Source organism: Phoca vitulina, unplaced genomic scaffold, assembly GCF_004348235.1.
Source record: "Phoca vitulina isolate PV1807 unplaced genomic scaffold, GSC_HSeal_1.0 scaffold2, whole genome shotgun sequence".
Classification (NCBI taxonomy): Eukaryota; Metazoa; Chordata; class Mammalia; order Carnivora; family Phocidae; genus Phoca; species Phoca vitulina.
This window is the reverse complement of record NW_022589705.1, coordinates 46,936,921-46,956,124: the sequence shown is the minus strand read 5'-3', so window position 1 is coordinate 46,956,124 and position 19,204 is coordinate 46,936,921. Positions and strand designations below refer to the sequence as shown.

The following is a 19,204-nucleotide window of genomic DNA, read 5'->3' as shown; positions in this document are numbered from 1 at the left end:
GCATTTTGGAAGGACAGTCACTATACACACAGCCCAAGGTAAAAGTTAATTTTGTTCACCCCTTCCCTTTTTCCTTTGAGATCAATGAATTTTGCTTTGCACAGAGTAGAGAGAACAATGATTCTGACATCGCACGGACACTAATGCTTAGCTAAAGTTATTTTTTCTTTCTTTCAGACAACAGGCAACAAGACATTGGACTTTTATCAGGAATGGTCTTCTTTGCTGTTATGTTGTCAATTCTTTCTTTGATTGGGATATTTAACAAATCACTCCGAACTGGGTAGGTTTCTGTAGAATTTCTATTTTCTGATTTAGACCATATATAGCAAACCTAGTCAATTCAGTTATTTACTAGGAAAACCCATCAACATTTTTTTTTAAGATTTTATTTATTTATTTGAGAGAGAGAATGAGATAGAGAAATCATGGGGTGGGGAGGGTCAGAGGGAGAAGCAGACTCCCTGCTGAGCAGGGAGCCCGATGTGGAACTCGATGCCGGGACTCCAGGATCATGACCTGAGCCAAAGGCAGTCGCTTAACCAACTGAGCCACCCAGGCGCCCCAACCCATCAACATTTTTAGTCAGAGAAAGAAAAAAATAAAATGCACAGTGTTTAATGATTACCAACCCATGCCAAACTCTTGACACATGTCATTCATTTAATCCTCATGATGACCCTGCCGGGAAAACCCAAAGGCTTATTTTACAGATCACTGACTTTAGGCTTCAAGAGGTTAAGTGGTCGGCCCAAGGTCACTAAGCATTAAGTCAAGAGCCCAGACCCGGCTGACATCACAACCCACGTTCTCTCCTTCGCCACACAGCCTGCTCACTGTGCCTGGATTCTTTAAAGTGGTTAGGTCATAACCTGCCTCAAATCCTACCCAAACAAATCCTCTGAATCAGTGTGAGGAGAAGTGTGGCAACATCTGAATTCATCACTTTAATACCAGTTGTGCTGGTGTGTTAGCAACCAGCTCCCATGACCGTTCTCCTTGGCCTTCGATCACTGTTTTCCAATATGGAATTAGTAAAGATCAATGCCTAGTTACGGATAAATGAGGCTTTGAGGAAAGCGAAGCCTTCCATTTTCTAAATTTCACTAGATGTGCTGAGTATTTCTGGTCTGTGAATAGACAGCTGTTTGATGTGGCCGTCTCCCTGCACAGCTAACAACTCACAAATTTTAACCATACGAATGTTCTTTAACTGATGGCACTGAGTTTATCCTTCTTGCCATCACTTGCTTCATGAGATTATTTTTCTTTCTTTTAAATTTATAATCAAAAGGCAGTAGGAAGATTTAGAATGAGCTATTCTAAGTAAGGTGCACTTGTGATTTTTTAAATTTACGTAGGCTTTTCTTCAGAAGTTAGTGATATTTCAAAATTTAAATTACCCATTAATAAATATATCCCTGATATCATTATGAGGTGGGCAAACTAATGTAAAACTTTGTTTCAGGTAGTTTTAAAAACATACTTGATTATAAAGCCCCTCTTAATGTTTGAACTTGTATGACATAAAAATATTAGTATTTATGTTATTGTCCAAAGATACTGTGAAATTTTAAATAGCATTAAGCTTGTTATAATAACCTAAAAATTAATTTCCAGTTGGCAATGACAAATAAGAAAATAGGACAATTCTTTGCTAATTTAATTATTTAAATAAGTATTCCTTTTAAAAAGATAAATGAAACGAGACCATTTCAATACAACTATTATATATATAAACAGACACTGTTATTTACTATAACTATACATTACTTATAAAAGCCTTACTTCAGAAACAAAACTGGAGAACATTTTAAACTGAAACCAAAAATGGGTAAATATATATATGTGTATATATATGTACGTGTGTGTGTGTGTGTGTATATATACACACACATATATATAGATGTTCTCACTGTTATCAGCAGGCTGTATAAAAACTTTTCTGTAATAGCATGAACTTACTAATCTGGTCTAATTTTAAGTATAGAAAGAGAGTGTGAACTAATAAAAAAGCTGAATCATAAAACATTATATAAATATGTGTAAAGAAATTATTTTTACCCTACAGTTCAAGGTCAAATCGAGTGAGCAAAGTTCATTCAGCATTTTGGTTGTTACTCAGTAGAAGTCCTTAGAAAACCTGCTTAAACAGATAAACAAGTCTGACCTGTTGCTAACAGGTCCTTTGTTTACACGTAAAAATGTGCTAGAGATCAGTTTAGTCTAAGTTCCTGTTGCAACCTCTGCTCAAGTCAATTTGTACTATAAATACAGAAAGTGCTTCTGACACAGTGGCAGGGCCAAGGGTAGCTTGGGGAAGAGGTGGCGTGTTCACAGCTTCTCCCTTTTCTTTCCATCACCCCCCCCCAGTGGTCCTTAATAAACACACAGCCCAAGGAAAAACCAGTATTCTCACTGTGCCACACAACTGCAAGACAACTTCTTCAGCCTCCTACTCTATCCACATAAACAATGTTTGGACGTACCCCTATCACCTCAACCCTATATGGAATCAGTACAAATTCAGAATTAGAGGAGCTAGAATTATACCTTTTTATTATATAGCATTCTCTTCTTCAATATTTTTCTGTGGCTATGGTCGACTTGGAAAGCTCTGCAAAATATCCCTTACATTTTCCAAACCTTTCCACACTGATATCTGCTTATAATGGTTAACCATATTTAACATGCGTACAGTTTTACTTCCAGGGTGGTTCTCCCACTTATTGAATCTAGTGTGAGTGTTTTGAAATGTTCTGGCTCATTAGAGAAAAGCAGAGCAATAGAGGGAGGAGGAAATCTGAAAAGATACTGAATCAACTTCCCACTTAACTTTCTAAAGTAGGAGATGGAAATCTGCATCAGGAAGTTTTATGCATTCCATTCCAGTTGATTTCCTGGCCTCCTATGTGATGGCCTGCACCAATCTTTAAGTAAAATGCTTTTTCTAATGTGTCATTTTTATTTCCTAGAATTAAAAGAAGAATCTTATTGCTAATACCAAAGTGGCTTCATGAAGATATTCCTAATATGGAAAACAGTAATGTTGTAAAAATGCTACAGGTAACCAAATACCATCAAATAAAAACTAAGTGGCGGCTAAGAGTAAAAGTGCAATCCAATAATTAGAATAGAATTTCTGTTCAAATATATAAATGTGTGTACATTTTAGCATAATTGTATAAACATATGTCAAGGCAGAATTATACATATTTCAAATTATACTTAAGAGAGATGAGGGCATGAAGTTAGGGGAAGGAAAGAGAGAAGGAAGAAAGAAACAACGCTATTCAAAAGAGAAGAGGAAGCTTGTGGGCCAGGTGTCAGTCACCTGGTGGCCAATAGTTGATAGATGACTTTGGGGACAAAAGGAGAAGGGTAGAAAAGCTCAATAAAATGAGGCTCAAAGACACAAAGAGGCTTCTGTTTTACATGAAATTGGAGAAGCAGGTGAGATCTGCTTCACTCCTGAGGTCCAACGGATTTGAGAAAATAGATGTGAGAGGACTGTGGGAGATGGTGTCACCAGGGCTGGGCCAGGTTTCCATCTCAAAAAGAAGAGAAAGGTGTGCTGGGAAGACCCGGAGACTATAGGGGACTTTGCCAATTATGGAGGAACTGCTGCTGATTATGGAGAAGGGAAAAGATTCTGCTATGTGTGCTCCTTCTACTTTTTGGCAGTCTGGTTCCACCATTAAGGGGCTCAAAACCCAGCTGATGGGACAGACATATCATCCAAGTATTGCAGTGCATCGATGTAAGTGCAGTGACAGAAATGAGACCAAACATGATGGGGGTATACAGGAAGCACATGGAAAGATGAGAAGGAGTTGCTTAGGAGAAACAGAAAACATTCAAAATAGAGAGGACAGCATGAACAAAAGCACAGAGAAGAGCTTGTTAGGTGTTGCTTTATTGAAAAGCTTGATGTGAGGAGTGGTTGGTATATTGCTGGAATGGTGACTGGGATCAGATCATAGAAGGTCCTGTTATGGAACTCAGACTTCATTCTGTTGACAACAACGTTCAAACTTTAAAAAAAATTAATTTTGCCCTAGAAACCCTTCGTTCTTTTCTTTCTTTTTTTACGAGTGGAGGGGGAGGGGCAGAGAGAGAGAGAGTGAGAGAGGGAGAGAATCTTAACCAGGCTCCATGCTCAGCACAGATCCCAACACGGGGCTTGATCTCACAACCCTGAGATCATGACCTGAGCTGAAACTAAGTGTTGGACACTTAACTGACTGAGCCACCCAGACACCCCTAGAAACAGTTTGTTCTAAAGATGTGAGGAAGACAAGTATTTATAAAACAAATAAAAGTAGCTTTGTTTGGCACTCTTATGAGCCCATTAATCAACTCCTTACCCAACCCCAGAGAAGTCCCTAAGGTAGTAGTTCTCAGCCTTGGTTACATATTGGAATCCTGATGCCTGGGCCACATCCCAGGATCTCTGAGAGAGGGAGGGCATGGAGAGACCCAGGCATCAGTATTATCCAAAGCTTCCCAAGTGATTCCACTATGCAGCTGAGGTTGAGAACACTGTTAAGGGGTTGAAAACTACTGCTAAAGACAATGAGGAGTAACTAAGGCCTTTTCCACTGGAATAGACAAGGTCCTAGGAGAGAAGCAGAAGAGGAAGGTCAGAGAATGAGCATCATGTGGTTAAGAGCAAAGCGTCAAGAAGCAAGGACCCATGGTGCTGACCACTTTGTAGAAGGTCTATAACATTCCATGGAACGTGGCAAGGGGGAGGTCACTGGTGAGTTGAGAAGTGATTAGCAAGTGAAGAAGCAGAGGTTGAGAATGAAGACATTCTTCTAAAAGGGAGTAGAGAAAGGAGCTATGCTGACACGTGGTCAGCTCTCATATCCTCGTGCAGTGAATGAACAATAGTAGCTTCGGAGGGACGTGAGTCAGAAGCATGTTTATACTAAATTGGACAGGCTTAAGAGGGACTATTACAGAGAAAGAGGGAATATTGATCAAACAAGACTGTGAAGAGGGGGGAGGGGATGGTCTAAAGGGGTGAGATGGAAAGGTTCGCCTCAGGCAGAAGGGAGGATTCCTGTCTCTGGATACTTGAAGGTGAGAAAGGGTGTGCACATGGCTGATTTTGAAGGAGGTAATGTTGCCTAATAGTGGAGGGGTGATTTAGAACAATTGAACCCACATATGTGACTAAGTACATAGTTAACAAGTAACTGAAGGACAAGCATACGTTCATCAAACTACAGATAATAAATACTGTAATCTTATATTCCTTCCACTTGGTAGTTCTATCTTGTTCCTCCACTAATTATTATCCAAGGGGACTGCGGATTTTCTGTGGCTCAGAGAATTGTCCCTGACCTTGTTGTGGTCAGGTCCTCTTCTTCCTTTATTGCCTTCATTCTGGAATGGTCCCTGTTGCTCTTCTGTGTCCTTCACTGCAGTCTGACTCCCACCCACATCACTCAGTTGCCAGCCTGAAGTAAGGAAAATACCTCCTTCTACGGAACACAGCCACCTTGCATTCTTCGTTTCTTATTGCATGTCTAGTTTCTTTGACTTTCATCAGACCTTTGACTACATGTCTGCCCTTCCCAACCCAAACCTGGCATGTTCCCTAAGGAGGCTGAGCCTGAAGAAAATTTGAATGACACTTCATGCTGCTTTATTCAAGGTCTTTCTTTTTGCCAGAGTTCCTTCCCATTCTGGGCTCCTGGAATTAGAAAGAAACCTTCAGATGAAGTTTTGTTTTCTGCCAAAAGACTAAGGGGTAGTGTTCTACTCAGCTTGCAATGCTATCACAGAATACCATAGACTGGATGGCTTAAACAACAAACATTATTTCTCACAGACCTGGAGGCTGGTAAGTCCAAGATTAAGACACCAGGAGGCTGAGTTCCTGGTAAGAGCTCTCCTGAAGATAGCCACCATCTTGCAGTATCCTCACAGGGCAGAAGGAGAGATCACAATCTTCTTATAAGGGCACTGATTCTATTCATGAGAGCTCCATACTCATGACCTAATTACCCACCAAAGGCCCCACCCCTTAATATCATCACACTAGGGATTAGGGCTTCAACATATGAATTCTGTAGGAACACGAACATTCAGTCGATAGCAAGTGGCTATAATTTTATAACAGCATTGGGTGGGAGTTATTTGCCTTCAGAAGCCAGCCATCAGGTGTGAGGCCTCGAGTCATTTTCTTACCCAGAAGAGTCATCAGGCTTTTACACAAATGAAAACCTTCTTCACTGACCCTCCTGTTCCTGTCTGAATTGTAAGTAGCTGCACACCTTTAGAACCTCAGCACAAAGCATTTATTACTACCTTATTTGAAAATAGAAGCAAAACAGGATTCTCCCACCTTCCTTTCTTTTATTTAAGCAACGAGATATTTTCTTGTAGTAATGCTCCATGATATTAAGAAATATTCCAACACATTAAACTTCCAAATATTAAAAGGCCCTGAAATCATATGCAAGTTAATATGCAAGATACATCTTTCTCTTTAAAATTTTTAAACCAAGACATGTGCGCAAAACAGGGATTATTTTTATTATTCCTTTCTTCAGTCTCTTCGTGGGAGAATTTAATAAAGACTTGGAATAGAGGAGGATAACAAAAGGAGGAAACTGTATGGGAAGAGAAACAATATCAGAAGAGGGAGGGGAAAGGAAAGCTGAGGGAAAGCAGGAGTCCAGTCCTTATTTAATTATCCAGTTAGCTCCTTTAAATGCCTTTTGTAAAATAAAAATAAATTCTTTCTTCCTAGGAAAAAAGTGAATTTATGAATAATAATTCCAGCGAGCAGGTCCTATATGTTGATCCAGTGATTACAGAGATAGAAATCTTTCTCCCAGAAGAAAACAAGCCCACGGACTACAAGACAGAAAAGAATACGGGATCCCTGGAGACAACAGACTGCCTGCAGAAGTCACTACTCACCAACACTACAGTTGTGTATATTCCTGGTCTCAGCACTGGGTATAAACCCCAGATTTCAAATTTTCTCACTGGAGGAAACCATCTCAGCAAAAATGATGACACATCTTCCTCAACTCTCAAACCACCGGCTGATACCTTAGACCTGGGGGAAAATGCCAGGTTTAAAAGATACCCTAATTTTGCTTTTTCTGTCTCAAGTAGGAATTCGCTAAGCAACACATTATTTCTTGAAGAATTAAGCCTCATTTTAAATCAAGGAGAATGCAGTCCTCTGGACATACAAAACTCAGTTGAGGGAGAAACTGCCATGCTTTTGGAAAATGCTTCACCCAATGAAACTATTCCAGAACAGACCCTGTTGCCCGATGAATTTGTTTCCTGTTTGGGGGTCATGAATGAGGAGCTGCCATCTATTAATTCTTATTTTCCACAAAATATTTTGGAAAACCACTTCAATACGATTTCACTCTTGGAAAAATAGAGCTGCATAGTCAAAGTTAATATAGGAAAGCTGCCTTGCAATCTGAAGTTGGGTCTCCTCTTTAGTTTAATTCTGCCCTATTTTTTAAAGTTAGAGAGTTAAGATCCAAAGATGGAACATACTTCATAGTCACAAAGGAAGCACCAATATTAGGTACACCTTCTGTATTTTTTAAAAAGTATCAACAATTATATCCTTTTTATTTCCCCTCATTGCAAGGCACAGAACAGATCTCTCTGTTGTACGAAGTATAAATAATACAAGATATGTGGTGGTGAAATAAACGTTGAAAATTGTTCTTAAAAATTGAGATATTATGGGGTGCCTGGGTGGCTCAGTCGTTAAGTGTCTGCCTTCGACTCAGGTCGTGATCCCAGGGTCCTGGGATCCAGCCCCACATCGGGCTCCCTGCTCTGTGGGAAGCCTGCTTCTCCCTCTACCACTCGCCCTGCTTGTGTTCCCTCTCTCGCTATGTCTCTCTCTGTCAAATAAGTAAATAAAATCTTTAAAAAAAAAATTGAGACATTAGTGTTTGTTTGCAAGGGGAAAAGCAAGTTTAATTTTCATTTTATGGCTTAAAATTCTCTTGGGTAGGTAAAAATATAGTCCCCAACAACAAAATAAGAATAGAATCAGAGAGCATTAATTAGCATGTTTGTTGTATTATTTTTTTCTACTACTTTCTTTTCAGGTATTAGGGATTTGATTTTTCTTTATTTTGATTTTGGACTAAGAGAGTTATAAAACAATGATGTGATGACATGATGAAACTGTTGTCTTCATTCAAGTTAAGCGTGATGGCACTGTCGTCCTGTGGTGTAGTTGGTGTATTAATTACACTATGGCAGAACTGAAGTAGCAGATGCAGTATCAGCAAGGTGTAATTATTCCTTTTGTAATCAACTATATATTAGATATATGTCAGAAAATTATTGTTAAAACAAGTATTTGTCCAAAAGTGGGATGGCAATTCTTGCCACACCTACCATTGCCCCATAGCCCATGTCTCCTGCAGACATCACTAACTGATTACCACAAGCCTTTCTGCTAAGCCTTAAGGTAACCTCAGAATCCTCTCAACATGGTGCTCCTGACAGCTACACTCAATAAGGTCTAGGACTGGAAGTGAACTGTATCTGCCACCCAGGTCAATACTGAGAGATAGGTGATCTTAAAATATGAAATGCATATTTTCAGCGGAAAATGGTACTCAGCAGACTTCTCTATTTTTTTTTTTTTTTTTTTAAGAGAGAGTGCGTGAGCAAGGTGCGGAGGGGCAGAGGGAGAGAGACAATCACAAGCAGGCTCCACACTTAGTGAGGAGTCCAATATGGGGCTCAATCTCAAGACGCTGAGATCATGACCTGAGCCAAAGTCAAGAGTCGGTCACTTAACGGATTGAGTCACCCAGGTCTCCCACAGACTTCTCTATTCTGATTAATTTTTATGGTCCAAGGAAAAAAATGTTCTAATGATCAGAATAATTTGAAAATAGGGTAGATTATGCACTGAGTTTCTCTTTTTCTTCTAAACAGTTGTCAACAATAATAATTTATATTCAGATTAAATAGTTTAATTTTATTATAACAAATTGAGCAGTTAATCAAAAAAAAGGACCAGTTGCCTACTGTGTGTTTAGCACATGAACAAGCTATTTTGTTTTGTAAAAAAACCCTAAAAGCAGTTGTGTTGTCATTAAGTGTCCCCATGAGGAAGATGACCATACTCCCTGGTTTATGCTGGTTTATGGTCTGTTGCCCCAGTGTTAATTATGACCAGTGCACCCTTTCACTCTTAGAAGCATCCCATCTGGAGGATAAATCATATGGTTGCTCTATCTATGAATACTTTAATGTCCAGCATATAAGCAATTTGTTATAATTCACTTTTTTTTGTATTGACAATCTTTCTTTTACTTTATATCATGTACTAAAGCCATTTGCTCCAAAATGGAACATTACTATTCACAATGTAAAAAACGTATCCCTTGCTATGAATTTCTATTCTATTTATCCTAAAATATGTGTATATTTGTTGTACTTTACATATTCTAAAAGGAATATATTTTAAATCACTAATGAAATGCTAATATTAAGCATGACTTGTAAATGATCATATGCCTTTCCTTTATTCTTCTTTGAAGGGAGAATATAATGAAGCAAAAAGGCAGGTCGTACTTGGGATAGAAATAGCAAAAGACTGAGACAAATCTTTGGTGTTTACCAACCTGATGAAGACATCAGTTAACATAGGAAGAATATTTTCATAGTGTATTTCAGTATAATTGTAATCTGCCACACATCAAAAAAGCTTTTGTCAAGCTTAAGGGACTGCAGCATTATTTGATCTACGTATGCTTCCACTGTAGTGAGCGCTTCCTTTAGAACTTCTTCTTATCCCCTGGAGTGAGAAGGAGGTTCCTTTCTCTTCCTATGATGTCTCTTCCATACCCACATCACTGTTTAGCACAGAGAAGATACTTCTAGTTCCATCTCTGTCATTAGCCCTTGTTGGTCCCAATGGATTAAACACGGAGGCTATCCCTATAATGGAGGCAACGTACCTGCCATTGCTCCAACTCAGGAAAAGTTTCAATTGTTTCATCACAATGCAACCTTGTTAGTAAGAAACGGTTTTCTTTCCGTGATTCTTTTATTCAACAACTATCCCCTGAAGTATTGAATGTGCAAGGCACGTTGAGCAATACAGATGTCAACAAAACCAGCCAAGTCCCTGCAGCCTTGCGGCTTATATTCTAGGGGCAAGAAACAGACAATATATGCCCTTCAAGGAGCTTACATTTTAGTCGGGAAGGGGATAAGGATAGGGCTGGAGAGAGGCAGAAAAAATAAAGAAGAAAAATTCCAGATAATAATAAATGTTGTGTAGAGAGGTAAAATGAGGTAAAATAGTGGAGAGTGATTTGATGGCCACTTTTTGCTGGGCAGTCAGGGAAGCTCTCTCCCAGGGAAGGACACTGACGTTGCCGTCTGAATCACAGGTAGGAGCCAGTGTGTGAGAATCAGCTTGCCACTTTAAATTCCTTCTATTGAAAAATTCTCCAGTGGCTAATATCTCTACTTCTTTGTCTCCTGTACAAGTTGGCCCTAATCCCACCCCCTTGCCACCTCTCCATTCTCAGCCAGAATCTTCTGTAGATTTGGGGGACAAATGTATATCTTTTTATCTTTCCATCTGGCTTATTATTAACTTTCTTTCTCTGAGTCTCACAATGTTTGTAAGCTGCCGCTTCCTAAATGGAGATGTCACGCTTATTGGTATGGGTTAAGGAGCAGGAGGAAGAAAGAAAGAGGCAGAAAAAGTCTCTCAACATACCACTGAAAGGGAAGAAGGGGAGAGAAATACAAAAACAGAAAAGCAGATTAATCTTCAGTAATGCTGAAGGAAAATGGAACCCCAGTTCCAGACAATACTAAAGCTGATTAAGGGACATCCAATTTCCTCCTGTTCTAGAATCTTCCTCACACTTTACCTCCCTTTTCTTATATAGAAGCAATAGGGGGAGGCACAAGTGAAGTATAGTTTGGGGTTGTTTTCTTGGTGTATGTGTGTGTGTGTTTTATCATTTTTTAAATTAGGAATGTGTTTTTACCAGAGTTAGATATACAATTGATGATATAAAAAGGCTTATGAGTTTTAGCATGTGGTTCTCATGTAATGTGGGTTACTGTTTGCCCTCCTGGTTCAATCAAAGCATTTTCCCAGCTTTTTTTCTTTTCTTATATTTCCAGTCATTCTCCCTTTGACATAGAGGTAGCAAGTGACCGTGGCATAGAGAAGAGGTTTTCAAAAATAAATTTTAGCAACTGATACCCTTTCTCCAAATGAAATCTGTTGCAGAAGCCCAAAATTTAAAATAGATGAAAGCAATTGCTGAAACAGATGTTGAAGGTCATGCCTGTCTCCAACAACCCTCTTCTGCATCAGCCTATGCCTGCAGGATGAAAATCCCAGGCTGGGGATTCTCTCTTCCAAACCTGCGTGACCTGGGTCCTGGCCCTCCTTGAAAAACCTGTATTTGGGGATTGTACCAAACCCTCCATCTCCAGCCAGAAGACTGCCAGCCCAGGTGAAGGGGACCAGAACACCCTCAAACCTCCTTACTTCCTGAACAGCTGCATAAAAAGGATCTCTCTCTCAAAGACTGCTCATAGAGGCAGTTCTATATGCAATAATTAACTTGTTTCTTTCCAATTACTTTATCATAAATGTTTGGGTTTTGTTCAAGATTTTGCTCTTTTTGTGATCGCTGAGAATAAAATATTGTGTAGTGAACATAATTAGATTTTATAAACCCAAAGATTGTCAAATTGTGTTGCGGTTTATCTTTTTACAAAGTAATTATACCAATTATAGGAGGTGATGTTTTAATGGGAAATGTTATCCACTAGGCAGACACTACTGATTTAAAATAAAAGAAGTGATTAAAAACAATTTATGAATTTCTCTTGGGTAAAAGCATGAAAAACCAATATAAAATAATTGGATTCTGATTCATAGAGTGGATTGTGTAACACATTCTTGGAAGCTACAGTTAAGGTAATGTTACAAGGAACTCCAACAAAGGATTGATAGAATGTTATTATGTCTCTTTCCCACTGCTAAAATTATACCATTAAATCCCAATTAATGTTTCATGTTAAAACTCCTTTAGCCATTTTGCTAATTTCATTTTTCAACTTAATTTAGGATAAACACTCTGCATCTTTTATATCTAGTATTTCCATCAATTTTCTGAAGATGCATTTCCTTTATGCTTATATTCAGGAAAACAACTTATTGTCTAATTCTCATAATTAGCATTTAACAACAAATTAGGAACTTATTCTTAAATGGTCTCTTTTTATTTGGGATGGTAAGAGGATTCTGGCCTAGCTTTATGAAAAGGAAAAAAAAAAAAACAACACTATACTACACAAGTATTACAGAAACATAGTTCTTTCCTGAGATTATTGGTTCAAAAATTCAAGCAAAACAAAATGCAGTTTCTAACCATAAAGGCATACCTAAAATTAGTGACTCTGTCAGAGCACAGGAAGGAAATCATAGTCAAACACTGGAGCCCAAGTGTGAGATACGGAAGTCAATAAACCTGACTGTTTTCTTTCTGTTCATATCCTATTTGAGAATATTATTAGAAGTGAGAAAGAATACAACAGTGACATTTTTAAAGTTAATTTTTAAGCTACACACTAATTCATGAAAAAACACTTTAAAAAATCTAAGTAATACCAATGTAAATGGAGTGAAAAGTGACAGTACCTCTTCACACCCCTGCTTCCTGTGCCTCACCCCCATCATCTAAAGTAGTTACTCTCAACAAGTTAATGTCTTTCTTTCCCATTTTTTTTAACCCAAATGGTTAACATATGGTATTGCTCTGTGACTTGCTATTTTCACCTAGCAATATATGTTGGAAATCTTCACTTGTTGTTATATATAGCTTTATCTTATTCCTCTCAGCAGTTAAATAGTATTTCATAGAATAAATGTGTTTTAATATATTTTCCTATTCTGTTTACGGACATTTAGATTGTTTACAATTTTTCACTATTAAACCCATTCCTGTAATAATTCCTTTTGTATAGATGATCCTTACATACACATAAGAATGGTGGGGGGAGGGATAGATGCCTAAATGGACACAGCAAGTATGGGAATATGAGGTACACGAGAGGAGAAAGAAGCAGGGAATGTTGGTAGGTGGTAGATGTATGGAGTAAAGAGGAGGTGAGGAAAGAGCACGAGAGAACCTGCAAAGATGCACTGTTAGGTAGTGCACGACCAGTCTTGTCCACCTAGTAAATAGCACTGACCCTCAATTCCCACCCTACTCCTGCTTGTGTTCAGGACTTCCTAGTAAACATGCAGAATTTGATATTCACTGGATACTAGATGATGTGATACTTATCCCAAACCTCTTCTTATCTGGATTTAAATGAAGTTCGGCCCTCATTTTACTTTGGTAGTCAATGTAGAAGATTTATTTTGTCTTAGTTGTTGAAATTGAAAATCACTTGTATTTCATTAAATGAGGAGATTAGGATTTTAAGAAGCTGCCAGCTTGCCACGTATTTGCAGGTTCATGTTTCCTTTTTTAGTATTCATTGCACATTCCCTTCAATGTGCTACTTGGAGACTGCATTTGATTGAACACAGGCAGCCTATGCAGAACCCTGTGAGGGATGGGAGGGAGCGTGCTAAAGCCCAGAGCAATGCAGAAAAGCAATTGTAATGCTGGGGGGTGGGGGGGGGGGCGGGGTGGAGACAAACCCAGAAGTGCTTGGAAACACAATACATGATAGATTCAACCTATCTTCAGCACTTCAATGAAATGTTCATTTTTAAAAACCTCTTTCAAAGTCTTGTGTTTTTTTAAATTTCCACTTTGTTTCTTTTGTTTTACTAAGCAATGGAAATCCTCATTTAGCAAAAAATTTGCAAAAAAGCATGTAGAACTACAAATATACCTGCAGTTGGACTAAACCTTCTCCTTTTATTTTCCCTTTATTTTCTCCTTTTATTTTCCCTTGGATTAAGGTCAAACAATCAGGGTTTTTAAATTTCAGATCTACCCCATGCCAACTCTGTGACTTTGGGCAATCACTGGAGTTTCAGGTGTTCTCTCCTTGTCTAATTTTCTGGGACAGGGATACTGACCTTGGTGTACCTTGCTAAAAAAGATGCGATTAGCTGACCCTCTCTGCTTCCTGCAATACTTTCTTCACTTCACTCCAAGGACACCACAAGCCCATGACCTCTTTCTCTGACTACTCATTCTCAGCCTCCTGTCTTGCTTTCCCCTAGTATCTCTGTCACATAAACATTGGAGACCCCACAGCTCAGGCCTTACTTTCTCCTTGGGTGACCTCATCAATTCCTGTGGCTTTAAGCACTATCTATCTACACATCATGACAACAGATTAGTCCGGACTCTATTCTGAATTCCAGACTCTTCAACTGTCTGTCTGACATATCCATTTGCACATCCTCGTGGCCTCACACCCATATGAGATGACCTTCCAAGCCTTCTGTTCTCACAGACATCCCCATCTCAGTAAATAGTATTGCCATTTTTCCAGTGCTCACAAATCTAGGTATTATCCTTGACTTTGTTCTCACTCTTCATGTCTATTCTGTCAGGAAATCCTATCCACCCTACCTTCAAAACATATCCAGAAATTAAATCACTTCTTACCACATCAACTTGATCACCCTAGTTCAATCACTATTATCCCTTGCCTGGGTTATTGCAAAAGCCTTCTAAGGTCCATCTTCAATAGCACAACTGTATGTACCTAGATGATCCTGCTGAAACAACACTTGTCTGTTTAAAACCTGCCAACAGCTTCCTATCCCATAAACAACAGCAGTCTAAGTCACTATAGTGACCTACGAGGCCCTACCTAGTTTACCTCTGTCTGTCCCACTGGCCACCTAGCAAGTACCTCAGGGCCTTTGCTCTTGCTATTCCTTCTTCCTGGAATGCTCTTCCCCAAGATTGTTGCATTGCTCATGAACACACTACCTTTAGGCCCTCCCTGGTCACTTTATCTAAAATTGCAACCCCCCACCCCCCAGCCCATATTTCCTATTTTCCTTTGCTTTTCCTTCATCAAAGCACTCGCCACCACTTAAAATCAAGTACGCTGCACTTTTTAGACATTAATCTGTTCACTGTCACCTACAATATAAGATCCAAGAGGGCAGGAATTTTGTCTTCTTTTTCTCCCCATAAATCTTTAATGCTTAGAACAGTGCCTGCCAAGCAGTGGGATGCTCAACAAATGTTTGTTAAAAGAAAAAATAAATTAAGAATGGTCTAATCTATTAATTCCATCTGCTTCACATGAGAAGGAAATCAATATTACACGAAGGTGTCCAAGAACTTTCAGACCTCAGTGTATTTTCTGAAGCTCTTCCATAACACTATTATTTTATCACCATCATTGTTGCTTCTCTCTAAACTGCCACTGTGTTAATTGATGAGAAAGCAATATGATGTAAACATAAGCATTTTTCCTTTTGACTGTGCAGTTTTCTTTTATTCCTCAGATCATTTCAACATGACAGTTTTTTCAACCACCTTTTTTACTTTTGACTGAAACTGTTATTTCAAAGAGATGTATATGGCAGAGTTAACAACACCTCAGTGAGCAAACAGTATCTTTCATTTCTTCAGGAGGAAAGGTTTTGGGCCACCACACTAATTAGACAGCTCTCTGGCTGATAATCGGGGCCAGATGAATTGCGTGATGTATTAAAGAAAATGAGCAAACAGGGGTTTCACCTTATAGAACATTAATTAAATAGCTTGCTCGTAAAAAACAACAGCTGAATTCCAAAAGACTGGGTATTCTCATAGTTGATAGGGACTTTGGCTTAAGGAAATGTCAGTAAATTCTACCTAAAATAGCCAAGTAGAGATAATGCATAGAATGTACTTATTCGTTTATTTGTTGTTTCAAATGCCATGTAATTGTGTTTCAATCTAGAAAATCTTCATTTTCTAAATGAAGCTGGGGTTGGCTTGGTGTGTGCAGGGGACAATTCTCACTTTCCTGACTCCTAGTCCAGATCTCTTTTACAACCTACAGGAAATTAGCTGTTTAGAAATGGACCAGTGGTTCTCATTTACCTAAATATTAGAATCACCTGGAGAACTTAAAAAACAAAAACAACAACAACAACAAACTACCAAAGCCTGCTCACCATGCCATCCTCATTGATACTTTTTCATCAGGGGTATTTTATGTGCTGCCAGGGTTGAGAACCACCCACTTAATTGTTCCTTCTTATAAAAAGAACTTTTTGCCTTTGTTCATTATTATTTAGCAGCGATTCTTCCATCACCTCTTCTTCTCAGACACAACAGATTGTGGATCAATCAGACACCTCACTATACCCCAGCTACAAACTTGCTTTCACCCATCTTCTCTCCTTTGGTTCCATAAAACAAAAGAGGTACATAGTTCCCTGGTCAGGCTGATGTCTCCACCTAGCACTGGACTCTTCCCCTCATCTTGTGCCTCCTTAGGGACTGGCTATGGGTATCGATTTACATATCATACTCATCTTGTTCCCATTCAGCAGTATCTGTCTCATAGTAAATGTGGTAGAGACTTCGAAGTGTCTATTCAACATCCATTCTCACATTCTTACTAACAGAACTCCTCCAGTAATGAAGCAACAATGCACCCCCCTAAAAGATACATTTTCCAGCCTCCTTTGCCACTAGGTGTGGCCATGTGACTGAGTTCTGTTCAATGAAATATACACAGAAGCTGTTAGAAGGATTTCCAAGAAGGTTTTTTAAAGGGGGAGGGAGACAAATGGATAAATCTTTACCCCCCTTCTCCCTCCCCCTTTCTCCTTCCTGACTGGCAATTGGGCATAATAGCTAGAGCTCCTGCAGCCATCTGGGACCTTAAGGTGATCTGGAGATAGAAGCCATGCACTGGGGATAGTGGAGCGGAAAGATGGAAGAAGGCCATGTCCCAGATGATTTTGAGGAGCTGTCCTGGAGCACTTATCTCTCACTTTTATTTTTATTTTTTTTTTATTTTTTTTTTTAAAGATTTTATTTATTTATTTGACAGAGAGAGACACAGCGAGAGAGGGAACACAAGCAGGGGGAGTGGGAGAGGGAGAAGCAGGCTCCCCACCTAGCAGGGAGCCCGATGCGGGGCTCGATCCCAGGACCCTGGGATCACGACCTGAGCCGAAGGCAGACACTCAACAACTGAGCCACCCAGGCGCCCCTATCTCTCACTTTTAGATGAGACTAATATTTTTATTTGTTTGTTTGTTTGTTTACAGATTTATTTATTTAAGTAATCTCTACACTGACTGTGGGGCTCAAACTCATGACCCCGAGGTCAAAAGTCACATGCTCCTCAGACTGAGCCAGCCAGGCACCCTGAGAATAATGTTTTTATTTTTTTTATTTTTTTTTATTTTTTTATTTTTTTAAGATTTTATTTATTTATTTGACAGAGAAAGACACAGCGAGAGCAGGAACACAAGCAGGGGGAGTGGGAGAGGGAGAAGCAGGCTTCCTGCCGAGCAGGGAGCCCGATGTGGGACTCGATCCCAGGACCCTGGGATCATGACCTGAGCCGAAGGCAGATGCTTAACGACTGAGCCACCCAGGCGCCCGAGAATAATGTTTTTAAATGACTATTATTGTTGGTCTTGCTATCCATATCTGAATTAATCATAACGGATGCAATAGGCCATCAGAAACTATTTTTTCAAAGAATGGATGGAGTATACCCCTATGGTGATCATATATTGTCTCCCCAGTTCCTGTTTTCTGGAAACTACCCCTTTCTTTCTCCACGTGTTCCTTTGGTGTCACCTTGGTCAGCTGGCTGCAGTTGATTGGTATGAGGTATCCTCATTCAATGTGGATGAGTCCTGCCCCAGGACTTGCCTCTGGTCATAACAATTGGGCTAGAGGTGCACACCTGACCTAAGCTGGACCAATCAAAGGCTCTCCTCAGGAATTTTGGAAAAAAACAGACTCTCTCCAGTGACAGAATTTTAGATGCAAAGTTCAGAAGCTGTTGTCAGTCATGTTCTTCTCTGTGTGGCCAGAATAAAAGGAGGATGGTCTGCAGACAGAGCAAAAAGAATAAACCGATGAACAGAAAAGGGCAAAGAGAGATGGAATGGGAACCCTAAATGCACCTGAATCCCTGGTTTTAATTTTAATAAGGTTCAATCACCTCCATGACTTATAGTATATGAGAAACATTTATCATACAGTCTTTTTGCTTAAGCTTCTTAGAGTTGTATTTCTGTTATTTATGATTGAGAGTCCTATTATAATCCCCTAGAATTCAAAAGAAAAGAGCACTGTATTTTGCTCCTAGAATCTATATCACTTTCTTTTAGTGATGATTAGCAATGATGGCGTTTGTTTTATCTTGAATCCTAATTTACCTGGTATTGAATAGGGACTATAACACAAAGATGTATTTGATTGTTACTGGGGTAAATTGTTACTGGGGTTAAATCTCAAGCTATCCTGACTTCTCCCTACATCAATTTTTTTGCAATTACAGACAGAGGAATTGGCAATAAATGCAATTCAGCTGAAAGAAAACACCATAAATTTTAAAAGCCTATGAAGGACCACTAGATTGCATTATCAATTCATTTTGCATCCTATTTGGAAGACTAAAATAGAAACCAAGTTCTAATGTTTTTGTTTTTATAAATGTATATAATTGTTATCTTTCCATCTCAATAATTATGTCTCGATAAAGATATTGCACGTTATCTGAGAAGAGGAAAATCCCTTTAAATTACATGACTAAGGGGCACCTGGGGGGCTCAGTTGGCTCAGGTCATGGTCCCCGGGTCCTGGGATTGAGCCCCATGTCGGGCTCCCTGCTCAGCCGAGAGCCTGCTTCTCCCTCTCCCTCTGCCTGCCTCTCTGCCTACTTGTGCTCTCTCTCTCTACCTCTTTTAAAGATTTTAAAATCTTTAAAAATAAATAAATAAATAAATAAATTACATGACTGAATTTCAGAATGTAAGTAAAGCATGGCTAACCAAAATGTTCAAGTGAAGTGATGCAAATTTCCTTTTCTATGCCGACATAAACAAAAATCTTTTGCACAGAACCAAGTTTTATGTGGTATAACACGTAAAAGAGAAAGCACTTTATCTGTGTTTGCACAGGAACCAGGTAACTTTGTCATAAACTGGGGAAGAAATGACCTGTCACCTCTCACGTCTCCTAGTGTGAATAGA

General features: G+C 39.1%; 1 protein-coding gene across 1 annotated transcript in view; it reads left to right on the top strand.

The window, feature by feature from the left end:
* Positions 1 to 7,420, top strand: part of IL23R (interleukin 23 receptor) — a 56,622-nt gene extending 49,202 nt beyond the window's left edge. The window contains exons 9-11 of the mRNA XM_032416499.1: positions 178 to 283; positions 2,976 to 3,066; positions 6,767 to 7,420. Coding sequence (XP_032272390.1) covers positions 178 to 283; positions 2,976 to 3,066; positions 6,767 to 7,420 — 851 coding nt within the window. The remainder of the gene's footprint in view (positions 1 to 177; positions 284 to 2,975; positions 3,067 to 6,766) is intronic.
* Positions 7,421 to 19,204: the final 11,784 nt, after the last annotated feature.